Here is a 24870-nt window from a genome sequence, read left to right as displayed (position 1 = left end):
TTCCAGCTTTATGACATGGCGCATTATCCTGCTGAAAGTAGCCATCAGATGTTGGGTACATTGTGATCATAAAGGGATGGGCATGGTCAGCAACAATACTCAGGTAGGCTGTGGCGTTGCAACGATGCTCAATTGGTACCAAGGGGCCCAAAGAGTGCCAAGAAAATATTCCCCACACCATGACACCACCACCACCAGCGTGAACCGTTGATACAAGGCAGGATGGATCCATGCTTTCATGTTGTTGACGCCAAATTCTGACCCTACCATCCGAATGTCGCAGCAGAAATCGAGACTCATCAGACCAGGCAACGTTTTTCCAATCTTCTACTGTCCAATTTCGATGAGCTTGTGCAAATTGTAGCCTCAGTTTCCTGTTCTTAGCTGAAAGGAGTGGCACCCGGTGTGGTCTTCTGCTGCTGTAGCCCATCTGCCTCAAAGTTCGACGTACTGTGCGTTCAGAGATGCTCTTCTGCCTACCTTGGTTGTAACGGGGGCGATTTGAGTCACTGTTGCCTTTCTATCAGCTGGAACTAGTCTGCCCATTCTCCTCTGACCTCAACAAGGCATTTCCGCCCACAGAACTGCCGCTCACTGGATGTTTTTTCTTTTTCAGACCATTCTCTGTAAACCCTAGAGATGGTTGTGCGTGAAAATCCCAGCAGATCAGCAGTTTCTGAAATACTCAGACCAGCCCTTCTGGCACCAACAACCATGCCACGTTCAAAGGCATCAAATCACCTTTCTTCCCCATACTGATGCTCGGTTTGAAGTGCAGGAGATTGTCTTGACCATGTCTACATGCCTAAATGCACTGAGTTGCTGCCATGTGATTGGCTGATTAGAAATTAAGTGTTAACGAGCAGTTGGACAGGTGTACCTAATAAAGTGGCCGCTGAGTGTACATCCCCCATACGGCAGTGTGAGTGTAGCCTAAAGGGTCTCTAAAATTTTTAACAAAAGTTGTAGGAATCTTGTACTGGTTTTGACTCACAATGCTTGCTAAATTCCATCTTGCTGGTGAGCGAGAAACCCTCACTGAGATTACATAAAAGCCCTATGCAAAAGGAAGGTGTCGCAACAAGTCCCCCCTTCCCCAGTATGATCCCCCTCCAGCAGCTGAGATAACAGTAAACTCAGAGAAGCATACTGGACTACCGATACCTGCAAGGGCAAGGTTCCCCTTTATCATATGCAGTCAATAAAGAGGTGGGTGCACAAGTACAGGTTTCTCCATGCACTGCAACAGCGAGACAGGAGAGAGTGCAATATTCTTATGAATAAATTCCAGTATTGTAGCTAAACTTCGAGCTCTTTGATGCACTTGTGCATTAGATCTCCCCTTTGTACTGCTGCACCTTCCCTCTACAATGAGCCGCTGCTGTAACAGGCTTTTGTTTGCATACAAAAGCTGTGCTGTTTACAGTGAAGAGATCTCAAACAGTAGTGCACCCAGTGCTTCAAGTCCAGCTATAATCCTAGAATATGAATGCATTTTCACAGTGCTGTAGCTACTATCACCCTACTAAATTATGGCTTCACATATCTCCAGGGACTATACCTTTCATGGTCAAAACTGCTGATAGATTCCCTTTAAAATCCATAGGGCACAATTGTATACTTATCATACATACCAGATTGTTTTTTTTAGAGGTTTTATGATCCAAGTAAAATTTAAAGGGGTTTATCCCACAAAACAAGTAAGGCCCCATCAACTCCATAGAGATGAATGAAGCAGAATGGACATGCGCGCATGTTGGCTCCATTCATCTCAGACCCCATCGGACTCCCTCTTTTTGTGATCTGTGAGAGTCATCACAGAGACCCCCACCGATCACTATGGGCCCACTCTCCTATGGAGAGGGCCCAACTTGTTTGGTGGGAAAACCCCTTTAAAGACCAATGAAAGATAGATCATTAATGTCAGTGGAAACCAAATTCTCTGGACCAACACCCACAGTGGGCTTACTCCCACAAAGAAGATGGTTCTCCATCTAGATTCAAGCAGAGGATAAATTGGGTCCAGAGTGTCAGACTGCACTGATCCAATAAACCCATCCTATGCATAGGTCAACAATATGATTAAACTGGGAAACTCCTTCACGTGTAAAACGCCATATAAAAGGAACGTTTAAAAAAAAAAAACAATTTTACCTCAAAACATCCAACGATTAAGATTAGAACAAAAATGGCAGAAATGAACTGAAAAATGCAATGTAATCACAGCTGCAATAGGATTAAAGAGGTGATCATATTATAAGACCATCTACCATCAAGCATAATGAAGCAGGGACATTTACTCATAGATCCAAGCACCATGACTGTGGTAAACTGTATATTTCTTATCCATGGCCTCCTCCTGTCTAAAATCACCTTTTAAAATCATGCTAATGAGTCATAAGGGATCTAGTACTGAGCGTGCAGCTAGAAGGTGGAGACCCTAACAACTATAAAGCTGCAATACAGAGGGGCCTACAGAGCCCTTCTGGCTCATTAGCAAAATATTAGAAGTTGACGAGAAACGTTTATTTTAGGAAGGAAGGGAGGATATGGATAACAGCTATAAGTAGATTTATGAGCAAGTGCCCCTGGTTTATCATGCTTGAGTTTGATGGTGAGATTTCCTTAAAGTCACCTATCATCCCTGCAAGACTTGATAGTACTAAATGCTAAAAGTTGACACATGACCAAATCACCTTAGCCACATTATTTGTGATTAGGTTACTGAGACTTCAGCTTTGCTGCATTTTAAAACAGCAAAAAAAAAAAAAAAAAAAAAATCTGAAAAGGAAGACCCCCCTCCCACACCCACGGCACAGAAAGCTTCAACATCCTATGCGCATTGGCCAAGAATGAGGTAGGTATGGTGCCAGCGGTCTTCCGAAGTGTAAACCAAGAAAACAATTGCAAATATTCTGTCGATGCTTCCAAGAACCAAGATAACTTCTGCACATGCCTCTTTAATCTTTTCCTTGCAAATCTTGTACTGCTTTTTCTGACTTTCTAAGAAGGATGTTAAGTCTTTCTTTTGTTGGGCTATGATCTGTTGCTGAAATCTCCTTTCATCCGCTGCAGCCAACTTTGCCTATGAAGAAAGAAGAAATTAATTAGTTTTTGTTTTTTTTACCACAAACTTTTAATTATAATGCAGACATGATGGTCTACGCATCCCCTTTTTCTTAGTGTGTTTCAATATTAGTGGAAAGGTGACAATGGAAGTATTGCCTTAGATTATACATGGAGATTAGCAGCTGACCCACTAAAGAACCAATACTTTCTCTATGTAAAACAGATCATGAAGATCAGTGGTCTCAAAGATCTACTGACTGAATGGACTTGCTGTGTATTGCAGCTCACTTTGCCATAGTCCAAGTACATAGGACTGAGAATTACTAGTTACAGACACGTTACTATATTAGTCCGAAAAAAGTCTACCTCCAAATCACCCAAGCAGATTGTAAATGCAGCAGGTACACTTTTAACATTTGGTTGAGTCCAGTATGACACAATGCTAGGAAACAACCAATCATAAAATGTCTTTATTACATTTGCCTTAGGGGTTGTCCACGTTCAAAGAAAAAAAAAAAAAACCCTCTTCATTACGCAAGTGACATCAATCTCTCAGTGTACTTTCTGTATTAAATCCTCAGGGTCTAATAGATCTCTGGTTGCCTTCATTCTAAAGGAGGCTTCTAAGTTTACTTTCTGTGGACAGACATCCATCTATAGTCATGTGATGTCACACAGGTGAGAGTAATCAGAGCTGTGAGTTATAACGAGCCATGCACCTGTGTGACATCCCATGACCAGGGACGAGTGTTTATCCACAGGAAGTAAACAATGAAGCTTCCTGTTGGAAGTCAGCACGAGAAGATCTAGAAAACCATGAGGAATTGAAACAAAGCATATTGGAAACTTGTATAACTTTCCATACACACCGGGTGTCAGCTGCAGTTTAACAAGTGTCGCAGTTGACCCCAACCCCGGCACCTTGGATGGCCAAGCAGCACCCCCATGACATCAGAGGGTGCTGCTCGGTTGCCGTGGCAGCCTACAGACTCAGACTTGTAGGCCTGTCGTGAATAATGATCTCCAAAAGCCTGCTTATGGCAGGGTATTAGAAATCAGCTGTAAAATTGTTATATACAAGCGGTCCCCTACTTAAGAACACCCGACTTACATACGACCCCTAGTTACAAACGGACCTCTGAATTTTGGTAATTTGCTGCACTTTAGTCCTAGGCTACAATAATCAGCTGTAACAGTTATCACAGGTGTCTGTAATTAAGATTTGTTGTTTATCCTGGTTCAACCCAACATTTTTAAAATCCAATTGTCACAGAGACCAAAAAAAGTTTGACTGGTGTTACAATAATAACGTATACGGTTCAGATTTACATACAAACTCAACCTGAGAACAAACCTACAGAACCTATCTTGTATGTAACCCGGGGACTGTCTGTACTGCAATTATATTTAAAACACATAAAAATTATAAACAAGTTTGGCATCGCCCAACATGCCCATTCTATTCTGAATCAACGCTTTTCCCATCTACAAATAGTCGAATAAAAAAAATGATCAAAATGGTTATACAAGTCCCAAAAAGATATAAATTACAATGTCAGCTCCTCCCATGAATGAATAGAGGGGCGGTGTCATTTGGAGCGCACAATTAAAGCCGTAAAAACAGAGCCCGCAAGAAAACACTGTAAATGTGTGTCATTTTTTTTCCCCAGCACATTGCATGGAATATTAAATCGCGCCATTAAAAAGTACACTTTTTCCCGCAGATAACAAGTCCATATAGATCATGGTTAACTGAAAAATAAAAAAGTTCCAGCTTTTGAAATGAGGAGAGAAAATAAACAGCCACAAAATCGAAAAAGGGCAGAGTCCTAAAGGGGTTAAGCTAGCTGAATAAACTGCAGCCAATTCAAAGTCACAGCCTTCTATTGGGTCATGGTGTAGTGAGGACTGCCTGCAGGTCCTGCAATGGGGAAGTCCCTTCCTACCCAACATATGCAGGGTGAGTTTCACTCATCTACCGATGTCAGAAGGACCACAAGTAGAGGCACACATCCCCTTGCCTGCAGCCCAGAAAATGTGCATGTTTTTAGTGCACAAGGCCATTAACTGCACATTTCCTAGATCAGTGATGGCAAAACTTTTAGAGGCCTAGTGCCCAAACTACAACAAAGGCCCGCTTATTTATCGCAAAGTGCCAATACAGAAATTTAATTTGTGATTTATACTCCCTTCTCTGTCACAGTTTTCATTGATACCAGCCCCTGAGGACACCAATAAAGCAGAAAATAGTCCCAGGTAGAGATGTCACTTTAAAATAGCTCTGTGCACAGCAAGTCCTGGGCTATCTGGGACTGCAGGAAGATGCCTGGAGTCATCTCTGGTGATGGCCCGAGTGTCCACAGAAAGGGCTCTGAGTGCCACCTCTGGCACCCGTGCCATAGGTTAGCCATCACTGTCCTAGAACATAGGGGGACATCTTAACACAATCAGACAATTTTCAAACACATACAACTGCTAATCTCCAAAAACAGGTCAATGACCATAGACCTTTGATGTTCCCTCACTAGAATCCTCAAACAAATGCATGATCATACAAAATCACAAGCATTTGTCCCATTTCCAAAAAAAAACTAAACAATAAACAGGAGTGTCAGTATGAAAATAGGTTTCAAGATAAAGCAAATTTCCATAATACATAGTACGGCTGTCCATATTAAACCAAGGAAGGAAAGGGAACACAATACTATATACTAATATAACGGTCAATGTAATTGTCAGGCTAGTCCGACAACCTCTATCCTTAAAAGGAAACCCTTGCTGGCTGTCACATATTAAACCATTTAATGTCAAATACACCTGTATGCAGTCTTTTTGATATCCCCCAATATTTTCCCCACAATGGAAGTTACACCATCCGTTTTTAATGGTTTTCCCGTTATGACAGGGAGAACAGTGTAAACAAACCAGGGGTAAGGGTCTTGCAGGTTGCATAATAGATGATCACTAGCACATGTACACAGGGTGCAGTACCTTCCCTCATGGAAAGTGTCGTCAGCAGTCCTGCAGATGCCCTGCAATGATGTTTCCATTACATGATATCAAAACCCAAGGGCGATAGCGGCACCACCTTTCATTACTCAAAGTATATAGAAAAGTATATCCAATAGGAGTACCAGGAGTGCTTGTATATGCAGGTGCAAGGACAAAACCTGAACTAGGGGGTGCTCCAGTCCTTAAAAGAAAACAGTCCCACAACAATTCAATGGAGTTGTAGAAAATGGACGGCACTCACCAATCTTCAGTAACACATTTCTTCTTTATTGAAGCAAAAACATATACCAACATGGAGGACATACAAGGTCCAGGCCTTCTAACGGGTACCCTGCCTGCTCTCCCTCCCTTGTATGTCCTCCATGTTGGTATATGTTTTTGCTTCAATAAAGAAGAAGAAATGTTACTGAAGATTGGCGAGTGCCGGCCCTTTCCTATGCCTCCATTGATTTGCACAATATCACACAGAAATGGAGATGAAGTATGTGGACAGATGCAACCAGACACAATGGCATGTCCGCTCCCTCCCTCGCATCGTTACATCTGAGCATGTGCAGAATCCATAAGTGGAGGAGAGGCTTGGGATTCAAACAAAATGGCCTCTGCCTTTTGCAGTACTCAGACAAATATAGCTTCACCCATCCATCCAATCATTAAAATCTTAATCTTAAGAAAAAAATTATACATATCCATACACAAAAATATTAAAAATGTTAAAGTCAGATGTAAACAAAGTGCATTAAAAAATCCCCATAAAGGCGCAGTAGGGGTGCGCTGATGAGCACCTATGCATTGCTCACTATATATGGGTTAGATGTATTCCAGAGCCGATGGATCTGCTGCACATACTATATATTTCAGTCTCCACACCAGGGATGTGGCACAGACCATTTGATGGCCGCTGTGATGATTTTACTGCACTACTGTAAAGACATTCAGCTCTCCGACACAAAGTCACTGTTTTTGTAACATTTGGCATCATAAAGGCTAGAACAAGGTTGCTGGAGCAATCATTGTGTAGCATAAAGGGTTACCCCGTGTATGCAGCCATTATAGTGAGGGAGGAGCAGAATATTGTAGATTATCCCTCTATCACCACATCTATAATCAAAACAATGAAATTGTAAAATGCTACATGCAAGCTCCACAGCTAACAGGGATAATAAAAAACACATCCCCCCCTAAAACTGCAGATGAATGGTAAAGTCTAAGAGCTGTTTGACAGCTGAGTGGGGAGACAGGTTCAGTGTATCCATGACAACAGCCTGAGCCCGATTGCTCCATTTCTGAACATGGTGTGCATAAGACACCTATGGCAGCAGGATAATAGGGTGTGCAAGTTTTGCTGAGTGGAGCATTCGTCTCAGCACCACAATTCATCATATAGGGAAGGCTGCTCGTCTTGCTGGAATGAAGGCTGCGGAGACCTGCATGACACAACCCCAGTGCAGCAGGAGGACAGGTGTCTGGAGCGCAGCTCTACATGTACCAGAGCAGGGAGCTGCCGCTGCCATGCACAGCACTCGTCCATACATATCAATATTTTAAGCTGTGCTGGTGAGTGGGGATCTGCATTATGCATGTGGAGCAATACTGAGGAGGTGCTATGGGGAAACATGCCTAATCCTTATCACACTGTGTCACAACCCAAAATACAGCTCCTGCCCCTCAAACTGGGAGCGGGGTGCCACTACCTGCATGCCCATTGTACCTTCCCATAGCAGTCACAGCCAGGATGCTGGCTACACGTCCCTATGTCTGATGTCATGTCACCCATCAGACCCTAAAGCAAGATGTAAACAAAGTGCATTAAAAAATCCCCAGAAAGGCGCTGCACAGGTTAGGCACATGCGACCCCCCCCCCCTCCAGCAGCAGAGCGGACGCTATACCCTGGTTAGCCAAACCACCGCATCACTGGATTTTTAGTTCTGTAGTGACAAAGTGTCTCCCTGCCCAAGTGGAAGGTACTGTCTGTGACTGGACACCTGAGGACATAGCTCTCCCTCCCTAACCAAACCTGGAGTACTCTATGCACTCCTACTATGTTGCAGACTAAGGAGTCAAATTCAGCCGTAAGGATTCCAGACACCCTTAATGGAAATATACCACCAGGATGAAGGATTGTAAACCAAAAACACTTACATACTGCTGTATGACCCCCCCTCCTCTGGCAGGATCCGCTTTTATTTTAGATTCTTTTTTTAAAGGCTTTTAAAATTACGCAAATGAGGGGCTCCAGGCTTATTAGGTGTTAATGAAACCCGGTGCCCATCAGGCTCATTTTCATAATTTTTAAATGCATTTCTTTCTTAAAAACAAGGGCATAAAAAGTTTAAATAAGAGCGGATCCTGCCAGAGGGGCACACACCAGAATGTCAGTGTGCTTGGTGTACAATATTGATCCTAGTGGTATAGATGTCCTTTAAAGAAAATCTACCATCAAAAACGGGCATGATAAACCAGGGGCACCTACTCATACTCATGGATAACAAATATAATAAGATAAGTCAGTGCCTGGATCTATGAGTAAGTGTTCCAGGTTTATCATGCTAGATTTTTAGGGCGGGTCCGCTTTAAATGCTCTACATCTGGGCAATCGGTGTGCGCTCAAACCTCTGAATGCCGCTTGCTGAATAAAAATGCATCACTGTACTATTCATGCAGTCTCTGTTTAATCTGCATGCCATTCGATTTTGCGCAAAAACACAACAAAAAACATCAAGGCTAGCAAATTATGTCAATAACTTGTCCCACCCGTTTGAAGGGTCACAATTGTGTTCTGCAGGACAAATTGTACTTTCTAGTGACATCATTTAATAATATTTTGTCTGATGTACTAGGGGGATGAAAAAAAAATTCACAGTAGTGGATTTAAGGGGGGGGGGGAATGGTTGCTCCATTTTGGATTTATTTGTTTTACCTTTCAATGAGCTGTTAAAATAACACATGATCTTGTAGATCAGCACAGTTACAACTATACCACATTCAACTTGTTCTCATTGCAGGACGTCAAAGATCGTCCCAATTAACAGTACATCCCACATTAGGCCGGACCATCACATCATGCAGACAAAACGTTACCATGCGTAAACACATTATGACAGGACAGTGATGACAGCAGCCACAGACAGCTGATTGTCATTTTCAACGGGGACCAAATCACAACTGACATTGCCTGGCGATCACTGCGATTGTTCAGTCAATCCAGACTGACCAATCACAGCTCAGGAGGGTGAAGAGAGCTGCTTAACGACTCTGATCCTGTCATCTTCATGTCAGAGCTGTATGTCAAAGCTCTGCCCCTTCAGTGATCTTCAGTTTTCCCCCCTTACATTGAAATACACCACACCCCAAATATGTGCTCAACAATAGGAGATGTGATAAGGGGCTAAAGTTTAGGGCTGCATCCCTTCCTGTGCTGATAAAATTACAGAAATAAATAAATAAATATATATATTTAATAATTAATCCCACCTTCAGTCTGCCATATTCTGGTGCAACAACTTTGGTGTACGGAGCTGTGTGAAGTGTACATTTCTGGAGGATGAGCGAACGCTTTCTATGCTACCATCGACCTTTTGATCACTTTTTATAAAAATTTTTTTATAGGTTTAAAATGGTAAAAATGTGTTGTTTTAGACATTTAGCTATGTTCCGTAGCGGTTCTCACTCTGGGCATATCTCATTATATTTTGATAGATTGTGACTCAAGTCCAAAAATGTCCAATCTCAGCCCAAAATGGTGGTGCCCTCGCCAGTGGCAATCAAAGGGTTAGCACCTGCACAAATGGTGGGTATTGAAAGTGGGCGTTTGCTACAATATGCTTTGTTTCCATATACGCGCAACCGTAAAAGATACATCATGGGTCGTTAAGGGATTAATAATTTTAAATGATTTTAACATGGCTAAAAAGTTACAGGTATTCCGCAGAGGAGGACGGTGCATACCTGTGTTCAGACATGGAGGATAAAGAACACTTTCAAATGTCCGCCTCTAGTGACCCTGATGAACCCCCACAAAGGCATAGTGAAAAACAAAGTGTCAAGTGACCCCAGTTGTGAGCCCCCAAAAGTTTTCTACCCCTCCAAATTCCAGAATTCAGATCCACCCCAGGAATAAATATTATTAAAATCAGGTACAAGGGACCAGATTTTTGCTAAAAATGTTTTCTCCAAGGGCAAAACACAGTTTCTTGACGGTCATCCCGCATTATATTATACCAGCGTTGACATCACACAGAATTGCAAAAGTGATGCCCCCAAATGACTACTTTCTGGATGTCATTTTCATTTGGCTTACTTAAGGTGGCATTACATCATTCTGCTTGCTCACATCCACTATAAAAGTGTGGAATGGGGCCTAAAAGTGACTAAAGCTATATCCCGAAAGCCTTGAAAGTTGTAGTTTCTGAAATGGTGTGACTAGTTTGTGGTTTCCACTGCCCAGATACAAAAGAGAAAATAAAATTATTCCAACAAAATCTCCTCTAGCAAAAGTCTATGGGCTCCATTCTTTTTTGCCTCCTGCAAAGTGGCCATCCAGCTGCTTATATCCAATTGTGGGGTATTTCTGTACTTAGGAAAAATTATGTAATAAATTATGGAGCACATTTTTTCATTTAAATCCTTGTGAATATAAAATTGGACATCTTTTTGGAAAAGCTTTTTTTTTTTTAAATTTTGATGATCCAATTCTGTAAAATATAGAGCCCACTATTGCTTTATCAAAACCTGCAAGGTGTGTAGTTTTCATAAACAACTTTCTAAAAGTGGTTTTGAGAAGCTGGAGGGGACAGTTCTGAGAATGGAGTCATTTATGGTGGATCCTTATTGAAAGGGTTTTTAAAAATCCCTTTCATAATCACAATGGTCCATAGTTATGTATCCTACAAAAATACAAGTATGTTTACAAAAGGGATGCCGATATAAAGCAGAACTAAGGTAAATGTTAGCAATTAACTAATTTATGTGGTAAGATTATACATCTAAGAGACAAAACATTATGAAAATGGCAGGGTTTTTTTAAAAAAAAAAATTGCTGCATTTTCCTTTTTCTCATTGAAAAAAAAAGTTTACTACTAACATAAAACGCAATGTGTCACAGAAAAAACAAACAAAACAACAATGTCAAAATCACACAGATAATAACTTGAGAACACCAACTTATCAAACAAGGTGACACATGTCAGATCTGAATAATAGGCTTGTCTCCTGAAAGCCATTAGAGGCCGTGTCCTAAAGGTGTTAAAACATAACCCTAACATAACTAACTATTAAAACAAACATTTTTGCACAAGTTCAATGGTTTCAATGGCTACTCCATGCCCCAGTAGCTGCTGTACAATATTTACATATTAGCCAAATAAAAGTTAACAAAAGATTGTGAGGATTCGCCCTTTAAAGGGCTATCCTCACAAGTCCTATAGATCCACCTACCACCCAATCTACCTTTATAGATAGATATGTGGTGGTAGGTTCCCTTTAAAACCTCATGTACAAAACACTTTTTTTTATATTTTGCCACGTTCTGTCACTAAAAACTTTTTCATAATACGGTTTACAGAGCTTTGGGAGGTGTCATTTTTGGAGTCTTTTAATTAAGTTTTTAATGCTTCTATTTTTAGGACTGTACCACAGGGTTAAACGCAGTGAAAAACAGTTATTATATTTTGATAGATCGGGCATTTTCGGACACGGCGATACCTAATGTGTTTATGATTTTTACTGTTTATTTATTTGACTTCTAGGGAGAGGGGTGATTTTAATTTTTTTCAATATAATTTCTTTAACTTTTTTTATTTTTACTATTTTTCAGACCCCCCTAGGGTACTTTAACCCTAGGTTGTCTGATCGATAGTAACATATATTGCCATACTACATTATGGGGATTTTCGCCATTGTAATTAATGGGTTAAAATGAAGACCTGAGGCATGGCAACCAATGACAGTCTCTCTCCGTGACGTCACTGAGAGGGAGAGGGAGAGAGTCTCTCTCTCTCTCTCTATCTTCACCAAGATGGTGGCATATTTTTGAAACCGTCTGCAAAGCTGGAGATGGATGGCATAACACCGACTGCGGGTGTTACTGTTAAGTGCTTGCAAGACTTACCGGCTATGGAGAGGGTTCAGCCTGTGAGCCCTCTTCTTGCAGCCGCACCATACTATTACGGCGTGCATTGTTAAGGGGTTAAGTAGTCTTTTTATTAGAAGTCCAGTTCAAATGAAAAGCTGCTATGTAATACTACATTAGCCTTGCAGCCATTTTATGGGTGCTGATCCTGTGGTCACCCACTGCTATACTGCCATAGTAGCTTCTATCTTGAAAGATATTGGGGCAGATTTACTTACCCAGTCCTGTCGCGATCCAGCGGCGCGTTCTCTGTGGAGGATTCGGGTCTTCCGGGGATTCACTAAGGTAGTGCGCACGATGTCCACCAGGTGACGCTGCTGCGGTGAAGTCCGTCGGAGTTCACTAAAGTTCACCGTCCTACCCTGGGTGCAGGTAAGCGCATGTCAAGCAACACTTTTTTCTTTCTAAATACGGCATCTCCTGGATCTTACGTTGCCTGATGCAATATACTATTAATGTTTACAAGAGGACCTGTCACCCCGACCAAACCCCTAGCCCTACATCAGTAAAAGCAGTGTTAAATCGCTAGCTTTATCGGAACATACCAATAAAGCTAGGAAACACCGCACAGTGGTCCGGCGTATTCATAAGGAAGCGGTCTGAGGCGCTCCCCTCTCCTCTGCTTCTTTCCCGAACCACCCCTTCTACACCGTAGGCTGCCGGTGACTGTTAGCTTCATGTGACAGTCACCGCCTCCACTGACCGCCCCCTCATGAATACACCAGACCGCTGTGAGATTGGTCAGGCATTCTCAGGATATGTCAGCGAAGGGTTTTCTAGCTTTATCGGTATGTTCTGATAAAGCTAGCGATTTAACACTGCTATTACTTAGGTAGGGCTAGGGAGCTGTTTACTGTAGTAAGCAGCTCCTAGAGGGTTAAGTAAGGTGACAGGTCCTCTTTAACCCCTTAAGGACGCAGCCCCATTTTTTGTATTCTGACTTGCGTTGCTTTATATGGTTATAACTTTTGAACACTTCGACTAAGCGGTGTGGGCCCTGCACAGCAAATGTATACAGGTTGCTTTAACCCCTTAAGGACGCAGCCATTTTACAGCTTAAGGCTCAGCCCGATTTTTTGGATTCTGACTTGCTTCGCTTTATATGGTTATAACTTTTGAACACTGTTACTTATCAAAGCGATTCTGAGATTGTTTTTTCCCCACATGTTGTACTTCATTTTAGTGGTAAATTTTGGCAGATAAGTTTTGCGTTTATTTACAAAAAAAAGAAAATGTGATGAATTTTTTGAAAAATTTGCCATTTTCGAAATTCTAAATCATCACGTTTTCAGGCAGATAGATTTACCAGCTAAATAAGTTGCTGAATAACATTTCCCATTTGTCTACTTTACATTTTCATAATTTCTGAAATATCTGGATAATTTATTTTGACGTCACGCGGCTTGCAAATAGAATATCGCTTTTCCGGATTTTCAGAATTGACTATTTTGGGGATAAATACAGTTTTGAATGAAATTTTACATATTTAGCATCAAAACCCCCTATATAACCAACCCATTTTCAAATCTGCACCCCTCAAGCTATCAGAAACAGCTTTTACGAAGATTGTTAACCCCTTGAGATCTTCATAGTAATTGAATCAAAATGGAGGTGAAATTTAGAATGGTCATATTGTTCCCTTATACGTTCATTTAGCACCAAAATTTACACATTTCCAAAATATAAAAAGAGAAAACCCACCATACAATTTGTTCTGCAATTTCTCCTGAGTACAAAGACCCCCCACATGTGGCCGTTACTTGTTTTATGGGGGCACAGCGAGGCGCAGAAGGGAAGGAGGGCGCTGCAGCTGCCAGGAATTTAGTTTCCTCATTGGCCCCTTTTGAAGGCTATAAAATTTTCGCTTTTTCGTTATTGGGGCCATGTGACGGCATTTTTTTTGCGGGATGAGATGCTTTTTCCATTGTTACCATTTTGGGGTTGGTATCACCTATTGTTGAAAATTTAGGAACTTTTTTTGAGGGCAGGAGTAGAAAAGCATCAATTCTGTACTGGATTTTTTACTTTTTTTTTTTTGGTGTTCACCGTATAGCCTAATAGTCATGTTATCTTTATTCTATGGGTTGATACGATTACGGGGATACCAGACATGAATATATTTTCTTACGTTTTACTAAATTTGTCAAACAAAACCCTAATGTGGGGAAAAATCTATAATTTTTGTATTGCCATCTTCCAAGTGGCATAACTTTGTTACGTTTTTGGCTACGGAGCTGGTTGATGGCTTGTTTTTTGCGGGACATGTTGTACTTTGCACCAGTATCATGTCTGAGTACATATGGTTTTTTGGTCGCATTTTATATCATTTTTTGTGGGATTGAAAAGGTAAAAATCATAATTTTTGGAGGGTTTATAACAGTTTTTTTTTACGGCGTTTATCGTGGGGGTTCAATAATGATTTACTTTTATTCTACGGGTTGTTACGGACGCGGTGATACTATATATGTGGGGTTTGTGTTATGATTTAGACTTTTTTTTTGAGTTATATGTCTCTTTATATGTTTTGGGGGTTTGGGGCATTTTTAGTGATTTATGACTTTATTTTTTTATTGAATAACTTTTTTTTTTACTTTTTCACTTTTATACCATGGGACATGAAGAAGCAATCTTCTGATTGCTTCTTCATGATAATATTCTGCAATACTCATGTATTGCAGAGTATTATCAGTGTCAGCCTATGCACTTGCATAGGCTGGCACTTTGCCAGTAAGATGACGTCACAGACGCCATCTTACTGGCAATTCTTGCTAGTAACTCTGGGGTCCAGATCGGACCCCAGAGTTACTATAGCAACGATCGGCGCCCCCCGAAAACGGTTCGGGGGGGCCGATCGTGGGGGAAAGACCCCCCAGATACTTGTTAGATGCCGCGGTCGCGCTGACCGCGGCATCTAACGGGTTAAGCACCCGCGATCGGAGACAACTCCGATCGCGGGTGTTACACTGGGGTGCCGGCTATTAGTTACAGCCGGCACCCCGTGTTTCCCGATGCCGGTTCGGCTCTGATCCAGAGCCGAGCCGGCATAGGAGCCGTGGCGGATATATCCGCCACTGAGCGCTAAGTCACTGCGCTCCGTGGCGGATATATCCGCCGCGGAGCGCGAAGGGGTTAAAGACACAAAATGCCAACAAATATGTACAAGAAAAAAGCGTATCAAGACAACCAAACTATAAGCAAAGTATCAAACTTTATTTACACATACTACATATTTTGACAAACACTGACCAGTTTAAAAACACTTAAAACGTGTAACAAGTATACAAACACAAAAGGACTCAATGGGATAAAAGTGGTAGAATCATCCCAAGGAAACCACCCTGACTGCAATAAATTGTATCTGGTGTCAATAGGTAAATACAATAAGAGCTCCAAAAGGAATCAGCTACATAAAGTGCATACTAATACAATGATACAGTACACTTTCCTACATAACAATAGTCAAAGTATAAAGCGCTACATATAGCCCATATACAAGCAGAATCATAGCCGTTTACCGGACCACAAAAACAGAGACAGCCAGGGGGTCGTGATGCCCAACGTGTTCCGTCACCTAAGGTGACTTCATCAGGGGAGAACACGGTTACCTATCAAGCAATTACGAGATTGTTTTTTCCTCACATGTCGTACTTGATTTTAGTGGTAAATTTTGGCTGATAAGTTTTGTGTTTATTTACAAAAAAAAAAAGAAAAAAAAAGAAAAAAAAATGATAAATTTTTTGATAAATTTGCCATTTTTGATATTGGAAATCATCGCACTTTTAGGCAGATAGATTTATCACCTAAAGTTGCGGAATAACATTTCCCGTATGTCTACTTTACATTTTCATAATTTTTTAAATGTCTGCTTAATATATTTTACAAATTGAATATTGATTGTCCATATTTTCAGAATTGCCTATTTTGGGGATAAATACTGGTCTGAATGAAATTTTAAATATTTAGCATTAAAAACCCCCAATATAATCATCCCATCTTCAAATCTGCACCCCTCAAACTATCAGAAACAGCGTTTAGGAAGATTCTTCTGGGCGATCGGTTAAACACCTGCGATTGGTTCCGATCTTGAACTGACCCGGCATCAGCTCTGTGTCCGATATACCGCGTCACTGTGCGGTATGCTAAGAGTGCTAGGAGGTTAATACAAGTATAGACAAAACCAAAACAAAGAGATTTAAGAATAATAATTGTACTTTATTAACATACCAAAAATAATACAAGTAAGAAACTTCCAGTGAATGTATCTAGAATTATGAACATAAGGGGAATCAAGGTGTCCCAGATGGAATGTGGGACCACCACAGTGTACCTATGACCTCCCTCCTCCATGTGCCCCAAAATCTGCCAAAAAACAATGTGTTTATTCAAATAGATACTTCGTCAAAAAATAGGACCGGTAAAGGGAAGATAGACCCAAATGCACCTAGGTAACTGTAAAAAAAAAACGGAGGTACCGTCCGGTATAAATAACTGTCAATAGTGCATGTCACACTTACCCGAAGGCATGGTAAAGGTAGGCAAAGAGACGGTCAGAGGGGAGGCCAGAAGATACACCCCGACGCGCGTTTCGCACTGATGCTTCGTCAGGAGGTAAAATACAAATGTTGTGCTTACCCTTAAATACCCCCAGCCGGCGTGTCTGCCTAGAGACGCGCCCATCAAGTGACGCGTCGGCCCCATGAGGTCGCGCACCGGAAGTGCATCGCCATGATGCGCCCAGTCCGATCACATGATCGGGTCAGCGCTGCCATGGAGACGCATCCCGGATGCGTGCACTTCCCCATGAGAAGACGCGGTGCACGCGCCTGGGCGCGTCAACAGAACGCCGGACTGGTAAGTATAAAATACAAGTATAGAGTATAGTATTTCATAACAGATAAAAAGAACAAGGCCAACTTTTACCAGGCAGAAGTAACTCACTCTAGCAATGTGAATTAATGGATATTTATTGGTTAAGAACAATATGGTGGCTAAATCTATTTGAAATTGTGTGCAAGTTGAAACAGGTACACTAAGGTACCAAGTATAATTCCAGATATAAGTTTTTTTTGCCATTTTCCCTGATGAAGTTGCAGTGACGGAACGCGTGGGGGCCTCTCGCCCTCACTCCTTGCGGTCAATGGCTCTTGTAACTTGTCCATACGGTTTACTTTGTGTAATTTAACTTGGTATTGTACTTGGTCTTTGTATTGATATCAGTGTGATATTTATATAGGTCTTGTTTACCATGGACCACCACATTTTTATGGGAAATTAGGGTGTTGGAAGGTAATTATACCAGTTTTCACCCTCTAGTGGGTAATGTTTAAGCAGAACATATCAAACAAAGAGTAAGGTAAATTAACCTGCACAAATGAAATATATTTTCATAAACTGCCATTAGAAAGTATTGCCCCTATCCCTCTATACTTAAACTATCAGGTCCTAAAGCTGTATGCAAATGACCTGAAAAAGGTCTAATGAACCATTATCATATTCATTAGTCCAGCTTATTAATGAGTGGGAGGCACAGCCACACCCCCAGTGCTTGACTGACAGCCTGTACACACGGCTGCCTCCGGTAGCAGATGTAACAGCCTGACATGCTGTTACTCCTATATACTAATTGTGTAGCTGATGTCTGAGTCTTTCACAGGCAGCAGATAAAGCACAGACACCAGCAATGCTTTACTATACATTACATACAGACATGAGCAGGGGGATGAGAGGGGAGGGGTGATATCACTTTCTCACTCCATGTGCCCAGCCTCATATACACAAGAAAATATGATTTTACAATGATTAATGTATGAATTAACCAGATAAAGGCTGTGATGGGATCCTTGTGAGTTGCTCCAACGGGTAATGGTGACAGAAATAGTTATAGAGACCTGGTGACAGGTGTTCTTTAAAAGTTAATAAAAAATTTAGGGGTTAACTACAGTGGTAGCAGCTGCTAGCAGAAACACTGAAGAATGGAGGATCGATCTCATATTGCTGCAGTTTACTCCCCTCATGTGGTCAGCAGCTACTGGGACTGTAGGATCGGGGTATCTGTACAAATGTGTATATCAGTGCTTAAATGTGTTTGCATGAGTGTATGTAAGAGAGTATGAACCTGTGAGTATACAAATATGTATTTTTCTGAGGATGTCTGCTATGAGGCCCTACCTTTCCTACATATAGCACTGTAATATAGCACTGTAAAGATATACATTTTTGTATAGACCTTCGATTTGTTGTGAGGAGATTTCTGTTCTTCGTGTCATTTGGAATATAACTTTATATGCTCTGATCCCTGATATTATTGGTTGCTGTGCAGACCCCATATCGTTAACAGTGAAAAAAAAACAACAAAAAAAAAAACATTGTTGTAAACAATGGATTTTCAAAAAAATTTGGGTTGTCAAGGTAACAAGGATTTACAATTACAGGCAGTCCCCGGGTTACATACAAGATAGGGACTGTAGGTTTGTTCTTAAGTTGAATTTGTATGCAAGTCGAAACTGTATACTTTATAATTGTAGTTCCCGACAATTTTTTTTTTTTGCCCCAGTGACAATTGGAGTTTCAAATTTTTTTGCTGTAATAGGACCAAGAATTATCAATAAAGCTTCATTGCAGACAATTTTAAGCTGATTATTGCAATCTGGGACTATTTTAAAGCATCCAGAGAGCTTCACCAGAGGTCACAGTGGGCAGAGGGGTCCGTCTGTAACTATGGGTTGTCTGTAAGTCGGGTGTCCTTAAGTAGGGGACCGCCTGGTAATACAAAATTTTACATTTTATCATTGAAGCCTGGGACTTAAATTTAGCAAATTAGCGGCATCAAAAGAGTTTCACAGTCAGTAGAAAGGTCTGTCTGTAAATTGGGTGCCCTAAAGGACACCTACCCAAAGATTTACTAGTGGCAGACTGTTACCTTAGGGCAGTGATGGCGAACCTTTTAGAGACCGAGTGCCCAAAATATGACCAAACCCACTTTAAATGCAAAGTGCCGACATGGCATTTAACTGTTGCTACCTGTTTTGTTATGGATTTTAATTGCATCTGTGTCCTGTGGACACCAATACAGTTTAAAGAAAGATGATACAGATCATATCATATGGCATATCATTGTAGCTTCCTTGCAGGGGCCCCTGAACAGGAAGAATTGTGGGGCCCAGAGCAGGAGCTACAATAATAGCGCAGCCTTGTCTGCTTCTCCTGTAGTCCCTGGCAGCTGAGGATGTGGAGCTTTAACCCCTTAAGGACACAGGGTTTTTCGGCTCATTTCTCGCTCTCCAACTTCAAGAATCCATAACTTTTTCATTTTTCCGTGTACAGACCTGTGTGAGGGTTAATTTTGTGCGTAACAAATTTTACTTTCCCATAATGTTATTTATTTTACTGCGAAGCTGAAAAAAAATTCCAAATGTGGAAAAATTGAAAAAAAATTTGAAAAAAAATTTTCACGTTCTTGTGGGCTCAGTTTTTACGACTTTCACTCTTCGCTCCAAATAACACGCCTACTTTATTCTTTGGTTCGGTGCGATCGCGGTGATACCAAATTTATATAGGTTTTATTGTGTTCTTCTGACGCTAATAACTTTTTCATACTTTGGTGCACGCAGATGTGTGAGGGGTCATTTTTTGCGAAATGAGGCGACGTTTTCATTGCTACCATTCTGAGGTCTGTGCGACATTTTGATAATTTTTTATGTTATGTACAAAGGTGTAAAAGTCGCATTTCAGACATAGTCAGATCGCTCCTACCATATACTGCAATACTACAGTATTGCAATATATGGCATTTTTGCAGGTCATACATTACAATGAGCCACTGCATAAGCCATGTAGCCTCGTGTCAAAAGAAGACCTGAGGCTACCACGGTAACCGATCGCAGTTGACGTTCGGGGGCGCGGTGATCGGAAAAAAGATGGCGGCGCCCGCGTTGAGAGGGTTAATAGCCGCGATCGGTGCAAGCACCGACCGCGGTTATTAGCGGTGGGGGTTTTCTGCAAAATGCAAAAAAAAACCCCCTTTGTATGAAGAGGACTCAGCCCGTGAGCCCTCTTAAAATAGCACTGATCACAGCACATTCTGGTCAGGGACTGCAGGAGGAGGTTTCCAGAGTCCAGTCTGGAAACTCTGTGCTGGGGTTGAAAAGTGGATTTCTCTGCAAAATGGACTTTGTAAAGAATAAGAAAAAAGGTGCCCAGCAGTAAATCTGGTGGGAGCGGTCCTTTAAGTCGGGGGATGTCACGTATATTGGGAGGTTCAGTGCTAATTAAGAGGATACTATAGCCAAGTATTCAGCCTGTATCCTGATAGTGAGGGTTTACTGAAAAACCAGCTATGTGAGCATGTGGGATTTATTGGACCACATTTAGAATCAATTATTTGAGCACACAGACTTTGTTGGAACAAACTATGTTGTGGCCAATGGGCTAGACATGGGTATTCATCTAATTGCAGCCCATTACGGAGAGGGAATAGGTACAAAAAAATAGGGTTGCATATAAAAAATTCAGAGCTTTTACAAAAATGCATTATTTTCTAGTTTCTTTAATTATTATTATTAAAGTAAAATCAGTTCCAAGATTCCCAAACCTCTTCACAAACAAATATTAATGTTCTGTAGGGCTTTACTAGGAGAATAAACATACTTTTCTGCCACAAAGGATGTAAACAATTTAGAAATTGTTATGAACATGAAAAATCTAGTGCACCTAGAGCGTATTTCATGTGCAAGATTTACCTATAGGACTGAAAACATCAAAGTTAAATGTGTGGCTTTGGGCTGGAAATTCCATTTGTCTGTAAGCAAATAAGGAATATTGTATCTGCATCCATTGCACAAGTGGTGGTTGTTACTTTGCTAATTGTACAAGTTCTCCCACTTAAAAAGATAAAAGAGAGACCTGTAATTAACACCATAGGGAGAGCTCAAGTAACAAAAAGGGTGATGCAACATTGGCCTTTTTTGGACTGTTTTAAAGCATGCGCTTTTAGTCAGTTTAAAATCGCATCCGTTTTTGACTCTTTACTATGCATTCGGCTGCTTACAACCTGTTTATCTATTAAGGTAATTGGGGAAAAAACGGACAAAAACATGCGTTTTTAAACGGACTGAAAACGTTATATGTGGCTTCACCATTAGGCCGGCAGCACACGTGGCGTTTTAAACCCGTTTTTGGGCCGTTTATAAGCATTCCGTTAAAAAAAATTTGGAAACCGCATCCGTTTTTAATCCGTTTTAATTAAGATAATTGGTAAAACCAGTCAAAAATGGATGCGTTTTCAAAACTGCTTAAAAACGGACCAAAAACGGGTTCAAAACGCCATGTGTGTCTTCACCCTTAGAGGCTCCTCTGCCCTCCACTCATTACTTGTAGTAATGGCAGCTGCTTGAACTTGTTATCAGTATAAAAGACACCTGTCCACAACCAGTCACTCTGCAAACTCCACTATGGCGAAGGGCAAAGAGCTGTAGAAGGACACCACAAACAAAATTGTAGACCTGCACCAGGCTGGGAAGACTGAATTTACAATAGGCAAGCAGCTTGGTGCGCAATCAACTGTGGGAACATCAATTCCACGATAGAAGACATGACAAGACCCCTGATAATCTCCCTCGATCAGGGAGGGATCTTTATGCAAGATCTCCCATCTCCCCCCATGACTTGCAGAAAGCTGGGACCAACATAACCAAGGCTACTGTCAATAACACACTACACCACCAGGATCCTGCATGGCCAGATATGTACTGGCTCAAGCAGGGGGGCACATCTGGCCCCTTTGAAGCTTGCTAGAGAGCATTTGGATATTGCAGAAGAATATTGGGAGAATGGAAACTTTGGTTTCATCTGACTATATGACAGTCTCCAAATCTCAAGCCAATAGAAAAATTTGGAGGGGTTGAAAGTCTGTGTTGCCCAGCAACAGCCCCAAAACATTACTGCTCTAGAGGAGATCAGCATGGAGGAATGGGCCAAAATACCAGCAAGTGCGTGCGACTACCTTGTGGAGACTTATAGAAAACGTTCGGCCTCTGTCAAATTTGTTATTGACCAAAGACATATTTTCCAGCATAAATTTGCAAATGCATGTACAATGCTGTGAATAGGGACCAGTGGGCGTGGCTTGCCACGGCCGGCAGCCGAATCCAGTGCTACTACCGCGGCCTTGTTTCTTTACATGGTGCATGGACTGGAGTCATAGTAGCACAGGACACACAGTGGGCGCCAGAAGGCAAGTACATCTTTATTTTTTTTAAAGCTGCCTCATGACTACCTTTTGTTTTTTTATAATAAGTCTCAAACAACCACTATAATTCCTCAAATCTGTTTTTAAATCGCAACGCACATTAAACGATGCTTAAAATTTGCAGAAAAACAAACAACATTTAAAAGGGAACCTGTCTTCACATTTTCACAAATACAGCTAGTGGCAGGTTCTCATAGAGCCCTGTTAACACCTTTCGTTTAGCTAAAAATAGTTAAATCTCAGAACCCCATAAATCATCTTTATATACCTTGCCTTCCATACAGTCAAGGGGGCATGGCCTCCGCAGGCTGAATCCAGCAACTTCTCAGCATGCAGCAATAATGTCAAGTGACCGGCTGACAATTCAGGTCCTTTAGCCTCCTAATATTAGCAAAACTGTACCCCATCATGTATCTGATCACATGAAATCACAACATGTCTGCATGGAGAGGAGCAAAAGACCACGGAGGCTTCTTTGTTTCCATGCATGTATGCATGGCGTACAGTTTTTTTTCCATATCTAATCTTTGCTTGCCAGAGCTTTAATCATCCCTTGACTAAATATAGGTCTACCAATAAAAATGACACTAAACAAACGGTCTACATGAAGCCATTGGTTAAAAATGTGGTTTCATAGGGTCTGTTTACATCAATTTACACTTCAAAAATTACAGAGACTATATTGGACAAAAGGCTGCCCTTTACCTCTTTATCCATGCCTACGATTTGCCTCTTGGAAAGCTTCTCCAGCTCGATGGACGCGTTATTGGCATGAGTCTCCACCTCCTTCTGCAGCTTAAGGCGGTGCTCGTCCATCTCAGCCTTCAGCTTATTCTCCAGGGCGATCAGCTGCTTCTGGTGCTGGCGCCGCATCCGCTTATATCCTGACATCTGTTCCCGCAACTCGTTCTCCTGCTCATGCTCATGGATCTGCCTTGTAACCTATGAACAGAAGAGTTTGCATCCTTTTAGGGACTTGGAAGGATAAAAACGTGATAGATGAAAGCTGGGATCATGACCTCTTCAAGCAACTGGGTGAGATTTTAGATCAGGAAGATTTTAAAGCCAGGGCCGAAACAAACAACTAAACGGTCAGCAAAATAAAACTGGCTCAACCTGGAAAATGACATTCTTCGATATACAGGACCCCATTTTTTTTCTTAAAGGTTTCTTAAACTATAGGGTCAACAATCAAAAGAGAACAAAATCTCTTGGGCAAAAACTATAGGTCATCTATTACACACAACCATCAAAGACCACCTTAACACATGAAAACGTTCTGTTTGCACAAGAAATAACCACACACAAAACTAGCAAACTGCCACTTGATCCAAACTATACACATCCTACAAGCACAACGATAAGAGGTACAATCTATACAACTAACACAACTATAGTAGTCACAGACTTGCATGAGGTCAGTAATGTACCTATAGGCAATCACTTAGCCTCATATGTAGCCCAACTTAATATGGAAACAAAGCGTTAATCTACTTGACTACTCCATCTTGTAAAATACTTTATGAAATATTAGGATTCCCAATGTTTCGACTCCCTTTGTAGCAAAATAAAAGTGGGTTTGTAATTAAAGATTGTGGTAACATCTATAAAGTAATGTATCTTATACCGAGTCAAGTAAAAAGAGTCTGACAAAGGCACGGAAATGGCTTGGGATTCCCATTGTAAACAGATATGTGAAGGTGTGCACCCTGTTCTACCTATTTGAAAGAATTGTGCGCAAATGCCTGGCAGGTAGCCTAATGGACCACAGCTATAGATACAGTACTTTGTGGGTAGAGGAACAATCAGGTTGGCGACTGAAGCAACAAAAATTTATCCCAAAAATAGTAAAATATAGTTCAATGAGCCAGGTATTCGGCTACATTCAAGGTCACGCTAATGGCCCATGTTTGAAATACTGATAAGCTCCTGGTGATAACTCATAATAGATACACGAGGGGTACAGTGCAACATGTTACTAAAGTGCCCCATTAATAACAAATTAAATTTTAATAACAATAACAACATATATAAAATAAACTAGCCAAATGTAGGCCAAAACAACATATTTTGACCAGTTGATTGCAGCGAGATGGATAGGCAGAAAGATTTTCCCAGTGTACATGCCAAGCGTACATGACTAATGTGATGCAACCCACATGCTTGTATTCAGTAATGCATTTCAGCATTTGACAACACTCATCTAATCCACTGCATTGCTTTTTAAGGTCTGTCGTCTTAGAACAAAAAGAAATAAGGAATGGAAAGCAAGCACAATCCCCGCTCACTGGGAAGTCCCATGCGCACCTCGGGCATGCGTCTAGCTTCTGGGATTTTGGGCATGCATGAACGATCAGTGCACGATTGTGAGAATAAAGGTTTTTTGAATTTCTATTTATGAATGCTGTACTT

General features: G+C 41.2%; 1 protein-coding gene across 6 annotated transcripts in view; it reads right to left on the bottom strand.

Annotated features, from left to right (window-relative positions):
* The window catches only part of TAOK3 (TAO kinase 3), a 152209-nt gene that overhangs the window by 15943 nt on the left and 111396 nt on the right, over positions 1 to 24870 (bottom strand). For all 6 annotated transcript variants that reach the window (XM_072142333.1, XM_072142372.1, XM_072142363.1 and 3 more), the window contains 2 exons: positions 23164 to 23400; positions 2957 to 3085 (listed from right to left, as the gene is read on the bottom strand). In XM_072142333.1, the coding sequence (XP_071998434.1) occupies positions 2957 to 3085; positions 23164 to 23400 (366 nt within the window). The remainder of the gene's footprint in view (positions 1 to 2956; positions 3086 to 23163; positions 23401 to 24870) is intronic.

Source organism: Engystomops pustulosus, chromosome 1 (assembly GCF_040894005.1).
Source record: "Engystomops pustulosus chromosome 1, aEngPut4.maternal, whole genome shotgun sequence".
In the NCBI taxonomy this organism is placed as follows: Eukaryota; Metazoa; Chordata; class Amphibia; order Anura; family Leptodactylidae; genus Engystomops; species Engystomops pustulosus.
The sequence above is the reverse complement of the archived record's forward strand: the minus strand, read 5'-3'. Positions and strand labels throughout refer to the sequence as shown.